At 43.6% G+C, this 20361-nt stretch overlaps 1 protein-coding gene across 4 annotated transcripts in view; it reads right to left on the reverse strand.

Moving 5' to 3' along the window:
• Positions 1-20361, reverse strand: part of LOC306778810 (transcription factor SOX-6-like) — a 107115-nt gene that overhangs the window by 38667 nt on the left and 48087 nt on the right. For 3 of the 4 annotated variants that reach the window (XM_079270488.1, XM_079270487.1, XM_079270489.1), the window contains exons 5-7: positions 10979-11068; positions 2879-3051; positions 1013-1081 (exon numbers count right to left, since the gene is read on the reverse strand). In XM_079270488.1, coding sequence (XP_079126614.1) covers positions 1013-1081; positions 2879-3051; positions 10979-11068 — 332 coding nt within the window. The remainder of the gene's footprint in view (positions 1-1012; positions 1082-2878; positions 3052-10978; positions 11069-20361) is intronic. The other variant, XM_079270490.1, reaches the window with a different exon arrangement.

Here is a 20361-nt window from a genome sequence, read left to right on the forward strand (position 1 = left end):
TGTTGCAATCCATTGTTAATGGGCTGGATTTAAAAGCTGCAAAAAAGAGAGAAAAGGCAGGAGAAACAGCATGCAGAGGCGTGAGCTGAGAGGAACATAACACGTTGTGCACGTCGGGGTGAGGAGAGTTGATAAATGTTGATAAATAGACAACTGGAGAAAGAGTAGGAGGAAGCCTATAGAGGACGCTGGGATATTGATTTCTGACGGATCAATGAGAAAGTAAATGATCTGGCCATAACCAGGGCAATTACTGCGTCACCGCTGTGTTATTGTGTGTGTGTGTGTGTGTGTTATTGTGTGTGTGTGTGTGTGTGTGTTATTGTGTGTGTGCGTGACTGTCGTACCTCTCAATAGCAGGCAAAACTTTAAAAGAAAAGGTCACAACCTCTCGTGGTATTGTTGTTTATTATTGTGACCCAATAATAATGGAGCAGGAGGAAAATGGACACTTCAGTTCATCCAGATGGAGGACGAAAGACGAAACATGACATGGACACATCGGAGAAGAGACGATGGGGAAGAAACAAGGGGAGTCGGCAGAGGGCAGGAGTCAACTCCAAAAATGCGAGGTATGAACAGAGGAAGTGTGTGTGTGCGTGTGTGTAGGTGTGTGTGTGTGTGTGTGTGTGTGTAGGTGTGTGTGTGTGTGTGTGTGCGTGTAGGTGTGTGTGTGTGTGTGTGTGTGTGTGTGTGTGTAGGTGTGTGTGTGTGTGTGTGTGTGTGTGGGTGTGTGTGCGTGTAGGTGTGTGTGTGTGTGTGTGTGTGTGTGTGTGTGTGTGTGTGTGTGTGTGTGTGTGTGTGTGTGTGTGTGTGTGTGTGTGTGTGTGTGTGTGTGTGTGTGTGTGTGTGTGTGTGTGTGTGTGTGTGTGTAGGTGTGTGTGTGTGTGTGTGTAGGTGTGTGTGTGTGTGTGTGTGTGTGTGTGTGTGTGTGTGTGTGTGTGTGTGTGTGTAGGTGTGTGTGTGTGTGTGTGTGTGTGTGGGTGTTGGGGAGGTGTTTCTGCACACTAACCTGGATCTGTTGTTGGAGAATGTTGATCTTGTGCTGCTGCTGCAGCAGCTGCTGCTGTTGTCTGCCGATCTGAACACACACATACACACACACAGAGAAAAAGGGAAAATGTTAATGAAACAATAAGGTCTGACATAATTCTGAGAGGATGTAGTATAAGTAGTTTTGTTTTTAATGCTGGCAAATTCTTGTTTCTTTTATTTTCTTTTTTAATGGGGGAAAATCTTCCAAACTATATTAATAATTCCAGAATCTGCACAAAGAGCTGATGGCCGCAGACAGCGTAGGATGAGATTCAGATAGAAATATCTGAAGCCCAGACTCTGTGCTGTTCTTCAACCAGTTGTCACCATTTTATTAATTGTGTAAAGCTTGTTCTGATCTGCGGGGAATAACATTTCTTTATTGCTGTACGAAACTTCTTCTTGCTTCTGGATGCATGGGAACATCAAATCTGGGTAAGAATACATTTTTTGAGGGTTGAAAAATTGTCAAAAACAAACAATGTGTTTTAATATTGAGTGAGAAAGACCAGAAGTGAATCCATGCATGTTATATCAATGAAGGCAATAATGTTCAACAACACCAAACACTTCTGGCGTGTTGAGCAGCAGGTTAATGGTCGCGCTGCATTCAAGATCAAGAGTGCCGAGTTTCTGAACAAATCTCTGGACTGACACTGAATCTGTGAGATTGACATGTTTACTGCGGGAACCAACAACAACAGGAGGGGCGATCATAGCCGCTTCTCCCTCTGTTATTTTGACGTAAGATTATCGAGTAAAAAACATCTGAGGTCAAATGTTGCAGGGCTGCGTCTCAGCCAGTGATGGGCAGCTGGGACCGGCCAGTCCCGTGAGGTTAAAATCCTTAAAGGCGCAGCACGTCAACCAGTCGGTCCCGCCCACTCTGCTCCAGAAAAGTGAAGCAGCTGCCTCCCTTTCTTCTTGAGAAGTCATTTAGTACATTTATTCTGAAATATAATTACAGGCTGCTGAATGGGAGGCGGCGCCCCCATTTGCACACATGTCATATTTCATTAAAGGCAGATTTCTCAGGGTTTGTCTGTAGGGCATTATCCTATCAAGTCTCAACAGCCAAATGACTGGCTGATATTGGAATCTGTCTTTCTCTTCACTCTCTCCATCTTCCCCGTTCCTTTGTGAAGCCGTGAGAGGTGGAATGTGTTGTGATGGGAGGTGTGGACTTGTCCAAACAGAGCCTGTCGTATACGTCTACCTACAGTAACATGTCGGCAAAGAGCGAAAAACAAAGAGCAGCTCACCTAAACGCCTCACTGCTGAGGCGGGCCCTTTTTTCTGTGACACACTAATGTTTCGTGGTCTGACACCTGAAGACACGCGTTTGAAGCCACGCACACACATGCAGAAACACACTGGAACATTTTCTTCTGGTGTTTACTTCACAACCTGTTATTGTGGAAGCTGTGGCTGTCATTCCTTTGTGTTATGGTGGCATTAAACATCGGAGCATAACGAGAAGGCAGTCCAACAAAGACAAAGGGCAAATGTGTAGCGGTCAGAAATCATACTGTGCAAGTTACACTCAAAGTTTGAGCATTACATCTAAACCAATGTTGGTTGTGTGAAGAATCTACGGGGTTCACAAGATGACTGTCAGTGTAGAAAACACAAAAAATCGAATTCTATTTCACAATACTGTGTTTCTTTATTCGGCCTTTCTTTAAATGCGTTCTTGGTTGTATAAATGTGCCTATTTAGGCCTTCTAGATCATCTGTCTGCAAATGTATGTTCTTCAGTCTGTTGTATTTGCATCCCCGAATCTCAGCAATTAAGTTTTACCTGAAAGGAATGAAGGAAAGGACACACTCAGACCCCCCCTACCTGTTCCTGCTGCTGCCTGGCCAGCTCCATCTGTTGTCTCTGCTTCTCCAGCTGTGAGGCGGCCATCTTTTTCTGCTCGTCATGGGCGGAGAGGAGCTGCTCCCTCAGACTGATCAGCTGACCGATCATGGTGGAAAGCTGGTGCTCCTTTTCCTCCAGCGACTCTGGCGTACCTGAACAGGTAGACGGAGAAGGATGGGTTAAAAAAAAACACAAAAAAACAGGAGAGGTCTGCTGAGAAACATGATACAGACTGACACATCTTTTTAAAGTCATCTCAAAATCACTGTGGTTCTGCTGATATTATTGTAAAAACAAACAACATTAAGACATTTGGTGATGTTGACGTTCAACATGCTACTACCTGAAAAGAGAAAGGAATCAAACAAGTTTTCCTTTTTTGGCTTGAAGTAAACAAACTAAAGCATCTTCAACGAAAGTCTTCACGAACCAAAAGCGACCCAAAACAAATCCGACATGAACAAATCCAACATGAACAAGACAAACTTTAGAAACTCGCATCCCCCAAATTCTCCTAAATCATGGGGCTTGTAGTTTCATATTACTACTTATTATCTGCTGTCTTGTCTCTGCATGCCATCAGTGTTTATCACTTAGTGTCTGTACACAAGAACAATAAAGATCACTTTGAGTGAACCCTTGAAAACAAGTAGCTGTCACAGGCTCTGTGTCGGGTTTATGATGCGCACATTCTTGGAAGGTGTTAGTCATGAAGGAGTGCCGACACTAGAAGGACTTAGTGAACGTACTGTGTCACACAACAGACAGTAACAATATACAATTATTACTGTTATCACACCAGCATCATCTCACATCAAAGTCCCACCACATTACCTGTGTCTTTAATAAACATTCTCCCCGTTTTCTCCCACTTTGTTTTTACATTTTATAGGTCAGCATCACACTGGTTCACTCTACAATAAGCCAATGGGATTTAGGATTGTTGTACAAAAACATGTTTTGTTCAGCAAGATAATGAACACAACTTTTAGGACTTTTAATATGCAATCGGCAGAAGTTAAGGCGACAAAAAGAACTACAAGATGACGTGAAAGTTTAAAAAACCACAAGAATGAATTACTGAAGACTTTTATATCATAGAACAAAAGGTTAAAAACAATGTGCTAACCACAGACCTCATTTCAGGCAGCTAAACAAAAACCCATTCAAACACCCTGTTGACTCTGAGACGAGGGGACGGGTAGCGCTGTAATGCTGACTCATTTCGGGGGTTTAGGACTCATTCCGGCAACACTCTTTTCCAAAACTACAGCAGAGAAGGTGGATGTTGGGGTGATGGAGGAAGCTGCAGCAGAACACAATGTGCGATGAACTTATGTAAAAGCGTGTATCATTGTTGTACGTGTTGAGTTTCAGCCACATAACTGGCCATTAAGGCCATGTTGTTTTTGAAGCTCCAGCGGGGGAGGGGTACACTTCAGCCACAAATGTCTGCACATAGAAAGACTCCTTTTATCTTACCTCAGACTTGAATGTTCAATTTAATTTGTCCAGCAACATCCCTTAAACCCTTCATGTAATTTATATCAGCTACAGCAGGCAGCACAAACCTGCCAGACCCTTCTTCTTCTTCTTCTTCTTCTTCTTCTTCTTCTTCTTCTTCTTCTTCTTCTTCTTCTTCTTCTTCTTCTTCTTCTTGTGTGCCTTTGATACAGGGCTGCTGAGGGGTAATTTCTGTGTGTGTGTGTGTGTGTGTGTGTGTGTGTGTGTGCGTGTGTGTGTGTGTGTGTGTGTGTGTGTGTGTGTGTGTGTGTGTGTGTGTGTGTGTGCGTGTGTGTGTGTGTGGGTGTGTGCGCGTATGTGTGTGTGTGTGTAAGGTCTCGCCCTGGGGCCATGTAGGGAGATTGCAGGGTGGCCCCAACACTACCTGCATACTAACAGAGTCTTCATTGTAGTCCTGTCAGGCCCCTATTGTACCCCAGACTGGCCCCACACACATACACACACACACACACACACACACACACACAGAAATTACCCCTCAGCAGCCCTGTATCAAAGGCAACATTCTCCTCTTCTTGTCCCTATTTTTTCATGCTTTCATTCTTCCCTTTTGGTTTTTTTCCCCAAACGACCCCCCATCAGTTACTCTACTTCCAAGTCCACATTCTCCCTGTCTCCTCTCCTCTCTTCTCCTCTCCTCTCCTCCTCGCTCCTTCTTTGCTTTTCTCTCCTCTCCTGTCCTCTCCTTATTCCTCTTCTCATCTCCTTTTCTCTCCTTCCATCTCCTCTTCTCTGCTCTCGTGATTCCTTCTCTCATCTTCTTTCCTTTCCTCCTCACCCCTACTATTTCTCTCTTCTCCTCTGTTCTTCACTCTCCTCCTCCTCTTCTCATCTCCTCCACCCTTACTTTGATACTCTCTCTTTACTTGCTCATTTGTCTTGTTCCCTTCTCTTCGCTCATCACCTCCCCTCCTTTCTCATCAGCCCTCTCAATCACCTCTCTGCCGAGTCCCCCCTTTCCCTCTCTTCATCACCTCCTCTCTTGTCTCCTCTGCTCTTATTGCCACTCTAATCCTCCCTTCTTCACCCCTCCCTAAGTCTCTTTGACCGATTCAGTCTTGCAACACTGATGGATACTTCATAACGCTGTCATGTCTTAAAACACACACACACACACACTCACACACACACACACACACACACACACTCACACAGACTTCTTCCTATTCCTCTACATTTCTTGCAGGGAAGTGAAGCCTGTTGTGCAATCGCAACAACTGCGATTACAGCTCCATGATTCATCCTTGTGGATTACGGGTCGTGCATTCCAAACGCGGCGGCGTCTTGCTTTCCTTCAACGCTTCTGGCACCAATAATCATCAGACGTTTTCCATCCATCAGGATTATTCCCGACACCTGCTGAGGGCAGCAGCCAAAACAGAAAGCCATTAACTGCTTTCTCACTCTGTTTGGACAATCCGTCCCTGAACCGAGACCTATTCCTGCACGAGCTGTAGTTCTTTCACAATGTTTGTATTTATGGGAATCAAATGCAGCTTTTTGTTTTATTGCAGCATATTAATATCACTAAGTAATAAAAGAGCATTGCCACAGTATGTGTACCAATAAAATGCAAATCAATGTCACTGTCAGTAATCCAGATCTTTCCTAAACTTCCCATCGACCCATGCATGTATAATGTATAATAATTGTATGTTATGTATTTTTATAAACTCCACATTTGTATTTTATGGCAATCATTTTCATTGATCGTGATTTACTTTTATTTATTTGTCTGCAGTTTTACTTGCACTACTGTGTTCCAAGTCAGCAACCCCCCCCCCCCCCCCCAAAAAAAAGTTAACATCCTAAAAAAACGAGCTTTTATATCATTCATTTGGCGAGAGACCAACAAAAAAATACTTCATCTTTAAGTTAGGTGTAAAAAAAGAAAAGAAACAATTGTTTTTAGAGCAACGATATTGTATATTGCGCTCCCTTATGTGTGTATGTGTCAGTGTGTATTTACATGCCGTATGTGAGTGTGTGACTCATTTTACAGAAAGAAATGAAATAAGATAAATCATTCTTAATTTCTTACTGTTAGTCTATGAAGTTTAACGATGTGGATTCAGACATACGGAAAATCCTGTTGCAGCCACTTCCACTTCCACAAAAACAACTTATGACACACACAGGCCATGACACAAATATTCAAACACACATACGAACCATCACACACTCACATTATCACACTTCATGACGGCCTCGGACTGCTTGGGGCTTCTGCCAAACCATTACGTTTCATCCGTGCGCCAAACTCCCAGCATTCCTCTGGATAACTAAACCTTCGCCTTCAGTGTCACACCACAAAAAAAACTCTCCGACACTTGACTTCCCATCAGCCCACAGTCCCCGAGACAAAACCGGCCACTTCCTTTTTTTCTCAAAACAAGTGTCGTGATCTGCCCAGGGCTAGCTGCGTAGCAAGATATCACATCTGATCTGCACACATTCACTTTTACTGTACACAGCTCACTTCTCCAGACAGTCAGTAGCGTCTATGAAAATAAAAAAGTTGCAATGAGTAAGATGCCTGCAAGCGACTCTTACATTGCTGTGTGCTTATTGCTACCAGCTGTGCCAGCTCCTGCACCTGACAGTATAATCAGACACTTTCTCCCCATCTGTTCTAATGAGCTTTTGGAAAAAAAATTAAAAGCAAGAAATTAAAAAATGTGGTAGAACTTTGCACGCTTGTCTTTTGTGGAAAAGTCTCACCAAGGGGTGAGACGATAACAGCTGATGGAATATTGATCAAAGCATCTGCACACTCTATGTTAAACACGTCCACTCACATATACATCTATATGTCTCAGACCCGCTCTCTCTATGGGCCCTCCTACCCAACACGTCCCAGTGCTAAACAAACAAAAGTCAAAAGTCAGAAATTCTTTTAACAGCATCCTTTTTACAATATCTGCAAAACACAAACTGATGCACTATTATTTTTTTCCAGCTCAGCACACAGTGGGTTGCAGTAGAAGAGTGAAATCATTCTGGGCACATTCCCAGATGTGTATGTGTGAAACAGTGAGGCACATTGTAACATACAAGCCTTTTCTGAGATAAGTGCAGATAAAAAATATAATATTTGCTGTACATTACAAGCATGGTGTGTGCTCACGAGTAAAGAAAAAAAGAGATCATCTTAATTCTTTACCCTAAAAACGACTGCGACTGAACAAACAGGTTCAGGTTGTTGTGTGAGGAGACACAGAGCAACAGTTGTGTTTGTGAATTTAGGTCATCCAGACCGGGCTTCGTGTCAGCCGGCGGGAAATAAAAGACTCAGACGCTTGAATTCAATCAGAGCGTTGCTTTGGTCAGGACGCAGCTGGACGAACAGAGACATCTGTGTGTGATCCTCTATGTGCATGCATGTACTGGTACATGCTATATTTATGCGTGGTATTAGTCTCTTCAACTAACTCACAAGAAAATTGATGTACGGTACTGCACATTCCAGCTTCATGAAGAGGACAAGCGTGCTGTTTGTCTTGGTTATTGTTGCCTCCATCGAAGCTCTGACATCGTTACATGGTTTTCTGTCACGCAAGTAAAAGAGAAAGTCAGAAATACTGAATTACACGCATCTAATAAAAGATCTGTGAAGCTACGATATACCACAATAAAAATAAAAAAGATCTTAGAAACGTCAGATAATGACAGATATTAATATTCTCCGTTCCCTGTTTCGTGAATTCCTGTATTTATCTTGTGCACGTGCACGGGAATGTGCATGCACGTGCATGCATGCAGACAAGTAAGTGCTGCCAGTGCCTAAACATTCCTTACCAACGTTTAATAATGTTGTAGTCACTACAGGTGAATGTAAATCGCAAGATTGGATGTTTTGGCGGTAGAATATATATAAATACGCTGTCAATGAAAAATTCACGAATACATTCAGTACCAAAAAACATGATAGTTAGTGTTAAAATAATAATGCACCAACATAATGTCACAACCGAAAAATGTAACTAGCATAAAAGAATAACAACCGGCCTTAGCTGACTTTCTCGTGTAACGTTACGTGACAAGTGTAACGACGTTACGCGACAAGTGTAACATTACGTAACAAGTGTAACGACGCCACGTGACAAGTGTAACGTTACGTGACAAGTGTAACGACGTTACGCGACAAGTGTAACGACGTTACGCGACAAGTGTAATGTTACGTAACAAGTGTAACGACGTCACGCGACAAGTGTAACGACGTTACGAGACAAGTGTAACATTACGTAACAAGTGTGACGACGTTACGAGACAAGTGTAATGTTACGTAACAAGTGTGACGACGTTACGCGACAAGTGTAACGTTACGTAACAAGTGTGACGACGTTATGCGACAAGTGTAACGTTACGTAACAAGTATAACGACGTTACGAGAAAAGTGTAACATTACGTAACAAGTGTAACGTTACGTAACAAGTGTGACGACGTTACGCGACAAGTGTAACGTTACGTAACAAGTGTGACGACGTTACGAGACAAGTGTAATGTTACGTAACAAGTGTGACGACGTTACGCGACAAGTGTAACGTTACGTAACAAGTGTGACGACGTTACGAGACAAGTGTAATGTTACGTAACAAGTGTGACGACGTTACGCGACAAGTGTAACGTTACGTAACAAGTGTAACGACGTTACGTAACAAGTGTAACGACGTTACGTGACAAGTGTAACGTTACGTAACAAGTGTAACGAAGTTGCGTGACAAGTGTACACTCAGCGCTTACTTTCACACGAACACGAACGGGTGAAGGTCCTGTGTTTGTTTGACCTGCTCACCTCTGCCCACCCTTAGTGGACTTTCTTGCTTGTTATACTCGTTATTATGTCACATAACCTTTCAGTAACGATACACGACGTCAAAAAAACATCGACATTCAACATATTTGTTGAATAAGAGTCATGCCGACTCATTTTCCAGGCGGCTGGGCTGGATTTTAAGAGAGAACATTTTCAGAAAGGGAACAAATCACAAGACCTCTCTGTAAGTGGACAAATGAAAGATTCAAGATGCAAGTCATGAGGACTGAGATATATTTTACAGAAGTTGTGAACTCATAAAAACAAACAGTTTTGTTTTTTTCATGAAACATTCAGTATCAGATGATCAACACTGTAGACCACAAAACACCCAAAAGCTGAGTGACGGAGGTTTAGCTTTAAAAACCTGCAGCAGAAAGATATAAACTCACTGCCAACAAACTGTAAGTCAAATACAGAACGGCCTTGAACAGGTTCTCCGATCATTTTCAGTTGACATTATAACCCAATAAGAGAGAGTTTGTTTTGTAAGAGTCTATGACGAGATCTAGCACTTGACCTGGATCATCCCAAAAAAGAGAAAACATTGTACAAGTGGAAGTTATACGTCTGACTTTTAAATGAAAAGAAGAAGAAGAACAAGTGGACTTTCAACTTCACAGTTGGTCTTTTTTTTATTTCTGTAATGCAGACTGAGTGATCAGTTAGATGTTGACTGTACGTAACAGATGACAAGTGATGTTTTGCAAAATGTGTTTAAGAATATACTGTATGCGTAGTTTCCTTGCATATGTATGTGTGTGTGACAGAGAGAGAGAGAGAGAGAGTCAGATCTCCGTCTCAGAGTGAAAGTCAAAGTCGGTGCTGTTCTGCTGCAGAAGCCTCTCTGTCGTCCCTTTTTTCCACTTTCCACCGAGGAAACGCTTTCCATTTCAACGGGAGGCGATCACAAACGGTTTCTCTCACTGAGAGGAGCTCGACTGCCGAGCGGTTAGCGACTAATGTTACGGCACACAAAAATAATTCACTGTAGCGCAGGAGACAGAGAGCCGTTCTCTACTTAAATGTATCAATGCTCAAACATAACGCATTTTCTGCCATATTCACATCGTGGGCTCACATCATTGAAGACACTTCAAAAAAGTTATAAATCTGGTCGGTCATCAACCTGGTTAGAGGGCTATCAAGCAGATATTGTTTCCTCATTCTGATCACCTATAGCCAGTGAGCATCACAGGACAACTTGATCCAATTCGTAATCAAGATATGCAATCAGGAATGAAGAGTGGAAGCAAATTTTGAAGACTCGTAAGGGGCCAGGACTGATGTGGTGCAGTGAAACCCACAACAATCATGGTTTTTGGGGAGGATGTGTGGTTGGGTTGTTCTCTTTTAACACCAATGCTTTCAACGATCCTCCAAGAACTCACTTCTTCTTTGGATGAAAATGGTTCTTAATGGAACCCTTAGTCTCATAAAGAGCCTTTGAAAGACCCTTACTTTAGACCCTAACCCTAACCCTAACCGTTCGCCTGTGTTTTAACAAGATGCGTCAGATGCTTTCGTCTTTCCTTTTCTTACACACCTACTCTTCCCTCAAACAGCCAACATACAGCATGTGTTGATGTGCCACCTGTTGCCAGAAGGCCAAAGTGAAGCAGACAGTTTGTCTGCATCTAGTAAACCTTGGCTTCTCATTGTTTGCGCGTGTGAAAGTGGATGTCGATTTAGTTGTAGCTGCACATTTGGAATGCTGGCCTTGACGCGGATGCTCTTACCTTTGACCTCCCCCAGCAGTTCGTCTGCCTTCAGGCGGTCAACGCGCTCCTTCCAATCCTTTGAGAGGAGCCTTTCCATGCAAGTTGGTTCTACAAAAACACAGAGAATAATCACCTTCACTTTTGATGTTGTTGTTTTGTTGTCTGAGAACATTCAGAGTCGCTCACAACCAAAGAAAAATCCCAGAAAGAGGGGAAAGGACAAGAGAGATAACCCATTTCTATGAATTGTTAACTCAGAATAAAAAGAAAATCATGACAAGTAACCATTTCAAATTATAAAAAAATTAAAAAATCCAGCAGCCATCCAGCTGAGCGGTTGAGAATGTCTGCATTGTTCTGATTCGTCTTCTTCTCACAATGTGTCTCATAGCCTCAGGATAATAGACATCAGAGACACGTGGTACCAGATTCATAAGGTCTCATTTGTTCAATTGGAGTCCTGCTGTGAACTTTACTTAGACAATGGGAACTTTTCAATTCTGCGTCAGGCGGATAGCAGAGAGAGAGGGAGAGAGAGAGGGAGAGAGAGAGGAGCAGAGAGAGAGAAAGGAACAGAGAGACATGTGCAAGCATGAGTGTTTGGGTGTAACTTTTCCACAACAGAAAGACAGAAATGCACAAAGTAAAGTGGTGCATGCTGCCAGGTATCAGATCGGGGATGTAACTTAAGTACATTTACTGTTTGAGGGGCTGCTACCGAACTGGATTTTTTCTATTTCTTGTTACATTCATGGATATTGTAGTTTTAACTCCACTCCATTTATTTGACAAGTTAGCTTGCAAATAAGGATTTTACATGAACAAAAAGTTATTAATAAACAACACATTATTACATTATTACTTCACTACCCATCTGTTTTTATAAAGTGGTTGAAACCAGCTGCTTGTCAACCAGCTACAACATTACAATTCTGTATTAGAGTAATAAAAAGATAACAATAACAGGAGGCATTCTGCTGTATAATGACTACTTTTGCTTCTAATACTGTGTACTCTTTGCACAGTTAATCCTTCTCCCGCCACTTTCAGGTGTGCAATACCAGTGAGAGTGTGTGTGCATGTGAAACTGCTCCCTTGTGCATACTGGAAATGTCCGCACACTCCTGCAACCGCCCTGGTTAGTGTTTGTGTATATTCAGTTTTTTCGTGCCAGCGGACGCGCCACAGATGGTGTCACGGTCACGCAGGGGCCCAATGCCGAAGCCTCAGTCACCAAGGACGTCAAACACACACACACACACACACACACAAAGGAGACATTCTTGGGCGCTGTGTGGAAAACATGCGCCTGAGGGCTTGCCTGATTTAGAATGGTTAAGTCGGACAATAGCCCATTTTTGGAGCCTTTATCCTGACAAAAGGCGCTATAGGCATTCATAAGGGCACATGGCCTATTGTGAATGGCTTAATGTGTAGTTTGTGCGTATGGGACCATTGTGGTAGTTTGTGCGTATGGGACCATTGTGGTAGTTTGTGCGTATGGGACCATTGTGTGGTCAAGAGATGGCGTCCGCTGGCCGAGCACGACTTCCTCGTTGAGTCCATTCATGCCTTGCATGTTTACAGTCGGATTATGATTGTTGTAAATAAGCTAATGCAGCCGTCCAGATCACATGGGATCAGTGTAAACAGGGGGGGGGGGGGGCAAAGCCAGCGTAGGGAGCTCCGAGACAAAGAAACAACTGAAAAACTACAGTAATCATGGTGATTTCCCTTATTTGGGGAGAAAACAACAACGGGTATTTCCAGACAGATGGTCCACATTGCTGCAAAATAAGGTAATTAAGATAATTTCTCCACCCTCAGGACAATGGAATCCAGCCAATCTTTCAAAGTTTTGTCGGACAAGTGACTCCACTGGATATGCGTTTGTGTATCTTTGGTTCAATGGGGTGATATTTACTGCCGGTTGGAGGGGGAAAGCTGGAGGATGGGGTCAGGATGTGAGGCTTTTTTTTCCCTTTTTTCCCCATCACAAGACTGAAAGACGCCGATGTGCACTCATTCAGCGAGCCTTTTATAAAACAAAATTACGGAAGCGCAATTTATGGGAGCACTTAGGGAGGAAGATACAACCTGTAACTCCAAGATACATCTGCATAAGTCAAGTCTGAGTGTACTCAGATGCACAATTTATACCCCCCGTACCGATAAACAGATCAGACTCAGAGACAGTGGGCGATGGGAGGGGGTGAGGTGTAAGTGTGGAGAAAAAGAGGAAGAGAGGAAGAAGAGAGGGATGAGAGGGAGATGTTTTACCCTAGATGGCTCTCTATCTGTCCCCGCGACCGAGTCGGGGATCAAGTGCTGTTTAGATTGGAGCGTGGATAAAAATTCCTCGCTGTCCGAACACCGACTTTATCAAGTGGGGGAGAAATGCGGAAGATGGATGGTTTTGAAGAAGAGGAGGGAGAGGGAGGATGAATGGGGCGAGGAGAGAAGGAAAGGTATGAAAAGGAAAAGAGAGGGGGAGACATGAGAGAGGAGGGAAGTGAAGGACAGAAAGCGTCAGCAAGGGGGAAGGTGAGGAGCAAGATGATGAAGATGCTCGTTTCATTTTCTACACAGAGTACAGAGAGTTGTGTGAGTTTGAACGGAAGGATGGGAGATTAGGAATGTGAGAAAGTAGGGAAATAAAATTAAAAAAGGAAAGAGGAGAGCTAAAAAAGCAAGGAGAAGATTTACAAATATATAAATACTATGTGGATGTGTCCTGATGATAAAAGGTGTTTTATTTCTATTATCTTAAACTCTTCTATTAGAACGTGAAACTTTGTCTAACCCTTGGCCCTGAGATCAGAGTTTATAATTGGTTGTAAACCACACGGTTTCAACACCAAGACAGGGAGGAGAGACGGAGAGAAGGGATGGTAGAGCAATAAAACAAAGTGAAGGAGAGACAGAAGGAGGGTGAAGGAGATGAGAAGTGGATAAAGAGAGAGTTGTAGTAAATCAGCGCAGAGGCAGCCAGCGAGCCGGCGAGCGTTTAGGGTAAACACACTTTTATCACCTGTCCCCACGCCAACCTGCCAAGAGACAGTGTTTTGGGTGTTTTACACGAGCCACATGCACACACTGTGTGTGTGTGTGTGTGTGTGTGTGTGTGTGTGTGAGGCAAGCATCAACGCTCCCAAAACTGCCACTGCCAAGAACAACAGTGTGCCACAGGCCTCCACTCAGACTGAGTCTCTCTCTCTTTCCCTTTTCTCCCTCTGTTTCCATGTGTTTAGACGTTTCTCATGGAATGGACTTTTCAATAAAATCTTCTGAGTTGAGCGTCAGTGGGCGTACGATCCCATTTCTAAGTTCAATGATATCCTCAATGTTTAGCAATGTAAAAAAAAAGACAGGAGTCTAGCAATGTAAGAATATGAGATTTACGTTATGGCCACGTCTTTGGTACCACGATGGCTCTAAATGTCAACACAATGCCATCACACGTCTGTGAAATATCATACCTTGTTTCTTTTATCAAGACAGGACACGCCTCCGTTGTGGTTGTATAGTCATGAGATAGATACGTATATTTTTCTTGCGTTTTTGATTCCAGGTGAAAGTGTGAAATTTGACCATAATTCAAATACACAACAGAACAGAAACGATTCTTGAGAGACTTTCCTGACATGCAGTGGCGCTACATTCGAGAAGCCAGTTTGTTTGCTTTGTAGACGTATATTTCATTCACATTTTATATTTGATGACATTTCAAAAGTTCTGTTTTAATTCACTTGGCATTGGAATGGAAACATGGCGTCTCTCACACAGGGTACAGTTGCCAAAGCTCAGGAACCCGTAAGTCTGCAGTGGAAGCGCCAAAGTAAAGAGAGAGAAAAAACATTCATCTGAAAAATTAGTGAATGTTAACAATAACAAAGACCAATGTGTTAGTGGGTGCTCGATGTTTGCGTAACACACCCGCGGCTGGAAAAAAAACATTTTGCGTCTTAACTTCGCTACCGAGCGTGTGTAAATGGAAGCTGACAGCTACACTTTGCACTTCCAAATTTATGTCAGTGGTGTGACTTCAGCTGCGGACCCCACAGCATCAGAGAGGAAAGACGAGAGAGAAAGAGAGCAAGAACAGGACAGAGAGCAGCTGGAAATAAAGAAAGATGAAAAACACAGAAACAAAGGAAGAGAGACAGCGATATTAAGAAAAGAAAAGAAAGGAAGAGAAGAGAGGCAGACAGGAAGAAAGATACCGAGCGACTGACTGAATACAGCGAGAAGAGGCACAGAGAGAGCAGCTGTCCTAACAGCTGGCCAGCAGGATTGATGTCTCAGTGAAATAAAACTCAACATATGTCCAAACATGAGGAGACAGGCCAGCCAAGAGGAGGAAAAAGATACACACAGACAAACGCACACACACTGATAGGAGAACGCTCTGAAGCACTCGAACATACATGCCACACACTGATTAAAGAATGCCAGTACGCTGCTGAGACGTTCAATTGCACATGTTATAACACACATACACACACACACACACTTTCAATGGGCTATCACTGCTCGCTCAGTGTCGTAAAACCATTAAACTGCAGAGTGGTTAGCCTGGCTGCGTGTTAGCGCGGTGTCCGTTTCACACACACTATTTTCATCTGTCAGATGACACCCAGACTCTCTTATCGCAGAACATGGGCTGAGAAAGCAGCCGGCCCTCGATGCTGGATGGAGGGGAGGGTTCCTGAGGGATAGTAGCCCTGTGTAACCCTCTTCTCCAACATCAACCCCCCTCTCTCACACACACACACACACACACACACACACCTACACACACACACACACACACACACACACACACACACACACACACACACTCTTTTACTTTTGGCCAGCTGTAGGAGCCACATGTAAGCTTTGCATGCACTGCAACCACGATTTCGACGGTAAACTGATGCTCTAATCCAGGTTGATTTATGATGAGTGCAGCAAGAATACACTTTAATTTACAAATCAATTTAAAAAGAGACTGTCAGGATCCAGGATCCCTGTCTGACCCGTTGTGTGTTTCCCCTGATCTCCTCTCCTCATGTGTCCTGTCATTCCCCTGTTTGTTATTGTGTGCCATGTGCTCTGTTTGTCCTCTGCCTCCAGACACCTCTGAGGCATCCTCTGCCCTCCTTGTGTTCTACGGATTACACTCCGCCGCTCTGCCCTCCTTGTGTTACACGGACTTCACGCCGTCGAGCTGCCAGCCCTCCGGTGTCGAGCCACGGGACTCACACCTTCCTGTCTTAGTCGGGCTAAATAAAACCTGTTTCCATTGACTTCTGTCTCCTGTGGTCTTGCGTTTGGGTCCTACCTGTGAACTCCCGTGACAGAGACAAGGTTTCTGTTAGAATAGACGCAAATAACTCATTCCTGTGAATTAAGAATTTGTATTAAAAGTGAGAGCTGATATTTTTGTGAACTGTTTTTATGTATTTGTCATTATCAGTTAATCTGCCGATTATGTTCCTGGTTTTATCGGTTGGTCGGTTTGTTGATTAATGTCATCACAATTTTGCAAAGCCAAAAACTTCATATTTAAATTGCTTGTTTTGTCCAAACTCCAACATATTCAAACTGGGAAAAATGCATTGTTCTTCCAAAAATGACCTAAAACAGTGACTGTACGGTCAAAGACAATACAAGCAATCCAATATTACCTCAACTCAATCATTTGTTGTGAAAAGAAAGTTGACTCCGAGAAAATTCTTCTGCATTTGTTTTTCCTGTTCTGACAAAAATTCAGAAGTCTCCTGAAGATCACCTAATATAAGTTATGGGTATACATTTACACTGCACACAACATAAACTCTTGCTCTGACCTTTAACACTCACAAAAAACAATTGCTATTTTACCTCACCTGCAGTTTAGAGAGTCAGACCCCAACGTTGCCTGGATCCGGCTTTGATTGCCACTCGGGCCACCCATGCTAAAAATACTCACAAAGTAGTCCCTCCCAGCAGTGTAGGGAACATTCTGTGATATAAGGTGGCCGCGCTGCCATAGCCGCCCGCTTGGAATCCTGCAGCCCTTAATTAGATAGTTTCTACTGAAGGTGTGAGATTAATACTAGAAAAGCTCGGCTGCTGATCCTGCTTTGCAGCCAGAGAGCTCCGGTCTGTCCCGCGTTACAGCGACGTCAACAGCTACTGCAGTCTAACAGTCTGGATGTTAGGAAGCCACGTCTGTCCACAGAGGGAAAGCACTGTGTTAGAAATTAAATTAATACTTCTACCTTGAGTATTCTTTCAACAGGAACCCTATTTTCCCACGTTTGCCTAATTCTGTCAAGTCTTTGTGTGAGAAAGCAGAAAACTATCAAGTAAGAATGAATGATGAGCTTTAAACACGGTATCAGCTCGGGCGTATGACGCACCGCAGCAGCAACAAGGTCATTTTGGATTTAATTAATTTAAAATGTAAAGTAAAACATCTATTCACTGGTTAAAGGCAGTGCTTTCATATTTCATTTATCCTCTCACATTTTCAGGGTTAAATTTTTTTTCTTCTTTTTCTTTGAAAAAAAACACAACAAAAAACATAAATGGTCTGTTTATGAATAGAAATGGCTTTTTTCCCTAAGAGCAAAGTGCTGTGGGTTTTGTGAAGTCCTTGTATTTAGATTGAATGGAACAAAACTCGATTGGAATATGTGATACTGAGAAAAAAAAGAAGCTAAATCAATCAACTTGGACACATTTAAATCGCTCGTCAGCTGTCAAGATATTGATGTTTTAGACTTTAAAACATTTAAAAGTCAACTTTTAGGTCAAATCAACCAACTGGGACTCGAATAGACTCACGTCCAGGGTGCAAAATTGCTTCTTTGTCAAACGCACGCTTTCAAAACACCAGTTCAAGACCCAAGCTTCTGGTTCCACTTTAGGCATGATATATGAAACCCTACCCTAGCACACACACACACACACACACACACACACACACACAGTGCGATGTGTGGTTCAGACACAATAGAAGCGTTGTTTTGGGTCGGGCCCTTGGGGGGAGCTGATGTGGGCGGACCCTGTGGTTTAGGTCACAGATGAGAGATGGGGGGGGGGGGGGGGTTCAGGGAGCCAAATATCAGCAAAGGGGGGGCCAGGTGGCGAGTCTGGGCCAAGCCGACAACCGCTCAGCTGACCAGAGAGGAGAAGTAGAAAGTGGATCCAACATGGCCGCCCGAATCACGACCTCGCTATCACCATGCAGGTCGAATGACCTGCTGGAGCTGCCGTGTCCATGAGATGGTGTTGCACAAGGAACAGTCAGAAACACCACAGACAACTTTGAGTGTCACAGTCAGCTTTCAGTTGGAGCAGTTGGAGTTTCCTTTTTGCAATTGACCCGATTTCACACTTCAAATGATCGGCAGCCGCATCGATGAAGCTTCCTGCTACAAAGAGCTGCTGCTAGTGTCGGGGTTCAGAGAAGAAATCGTATATTTACGACGTTTTCTAAGACTGTCCCTTTGCGGTTAAGACAACGTCCTGGTACAGATACTGAGTGTCACAAAGTATCTTGGCACGAAGAGAAACCTAAAGTGAAAAACCAACGCCGCCGCTTATACAGACTGGCCGGCATCCACTGAAACAGATTTCTGAAACTGACGGAACTGAAGCTCAGTCTTTTTAATGTTTAATATCAAACAGATAAATTACTAAGAAATAATGACCCTTCATTTTTCAAGAAAATTACAAAAAAAGAAGTCCCCAAAAATCAAATTATGTTGGAAACAAAGTGAATGTTTTCAACCGATTTTGACAGATGGTTGTCTCGTGTGTTTTGAAAAAATAAAATAAAATCATAGAACAACTTCATTGGAGATGCAGCGTTGTGATCAAAGCCATGTGTGTGACGGTTCAGCGGAGACCAACGGTTCTATGAAGCGGCCGTGTCAAACACGCTCCACTGCCTTCAAACATGATCTCTTTTGGCTTTGACACAGGCCCGGCTTGTTTTCTTTTTTATTACAGTCATATCACGTCGGCCTGAGCCAGATGCTCAATTATCAGGTGAACAATTTGGCATTTAACTGAAATCCTCGTAAAAAAAGGAAAAAGAAGGAGGGCTTGATAAAATCACTGTTTAATCGGATTCTTTTGGACGACATTCAAAACTGTTCCGGCAAACCGCATCGCATGCGCTCGTACCATATGCTGGCTGGCCTGCAGCCAAACTACCAGGCATGTCCCGCTGACTGTATTTGTAGTCAAGACCCACAGGCTGTGGCTGATCATTAGTAAAGAGATCCCTATCAATTACAGAGGAGGAGATTGAAACCAGCCACAAGAAGTCCAGGGGGAGTCGGCCTGTTGGCCGAGCCGAGGAGAACGGCACTGACCGCCAAACCGGGATACGCGAAAAGTAGATTAAATATCAATATTTTAAAACAAAGTTTGAAGCAAATAAAGCCTTTCTACACGCACAGCTCTGCCCTGCCTTGTTACGTCTAATATGGCGAGCTGGGACAGTTCTTTTACGCACCAGTGTCCCAAATGCTAATCCACACGGACGGAAAGACAAAGCCCATACCTGCACACAATCACAGCTCAAGCTGCCAATCCCGTAGAGGAAGGCAAACAGTGCCAGAGCCAAGAGCGTGTTAATTAGCCAATAGGCTTAACTCTCGGGGGCCGACCCCACTCGCCCGTTAAGCTGTCATCACAACCACTTCCACCTGAGTGTATGAATCGGTAAGCCCTCACCCACACACACACACACACACACACACACACACTAACCGGTCGGGCTCTCAGGGCTCGTTTCAGTTCAAAGTTCGGTCCTGACCTGCAGCTTCATCTGCAGCTTAGTTCAACAAGTCTCCAGATGACTTGTCCTTCAATAAATGTTTCTGAAAGGCCTTGGCTAGGAGCTAAGCTGCTGTTTTTGAAGAAAGATCCATTTGCTGCCCTGTAACAAAAGAAATCTCGCGGCTAATGTATTTTTAATGTAATTCTTTTCCCGGTAAGGCGTCATTGAACATTTGCAGCGCAGGTGTTGATGCTGAATGCACAGAGGTACACTAGTCGAAGGTTACACATCACTCCCAGCCCGCCAACTATCTCGACCCCCTCGAGGAGAGGACATACTTTCCACAGTTTGAGTGGCGGTAACAGCAGAGATGTTGAAACAGGCTTTCAGCAGCGAGGGAGAACAAAGTGAACGAAGCCTGGCAGAACGTCTCTATTGTTACAGAGAAGCGGGGTGAGAGGAAGGCTTGGCCTCGCTCTGACCTCCTCTTCCAGCTGGGGAAGCCATTATGTGGGTGATTGGGTGCCTAGCTCTGCCCTGGCCTCAACTTAAGACACAGAGCAGACTCCTCCAAACTGGACAGCACAAGCTTAAACACATGGACAAGGACAGGGCTCATAAAACAGCTGCAGCTCAA

Source organism: Melanostigma gelatinosum (genome assembly GCF_949748355.1).
Source record: "Melanostigma gelatinosum genome assembly, chromosome: 1".
NCBI classification, from domain to species: domain Eukaryota; kingdom Metazoa; phylum Chordata; class Actinopteri; order Perciformes; family Zoarcidae; genus Melanostigma; species Melanostigma gelatinosum.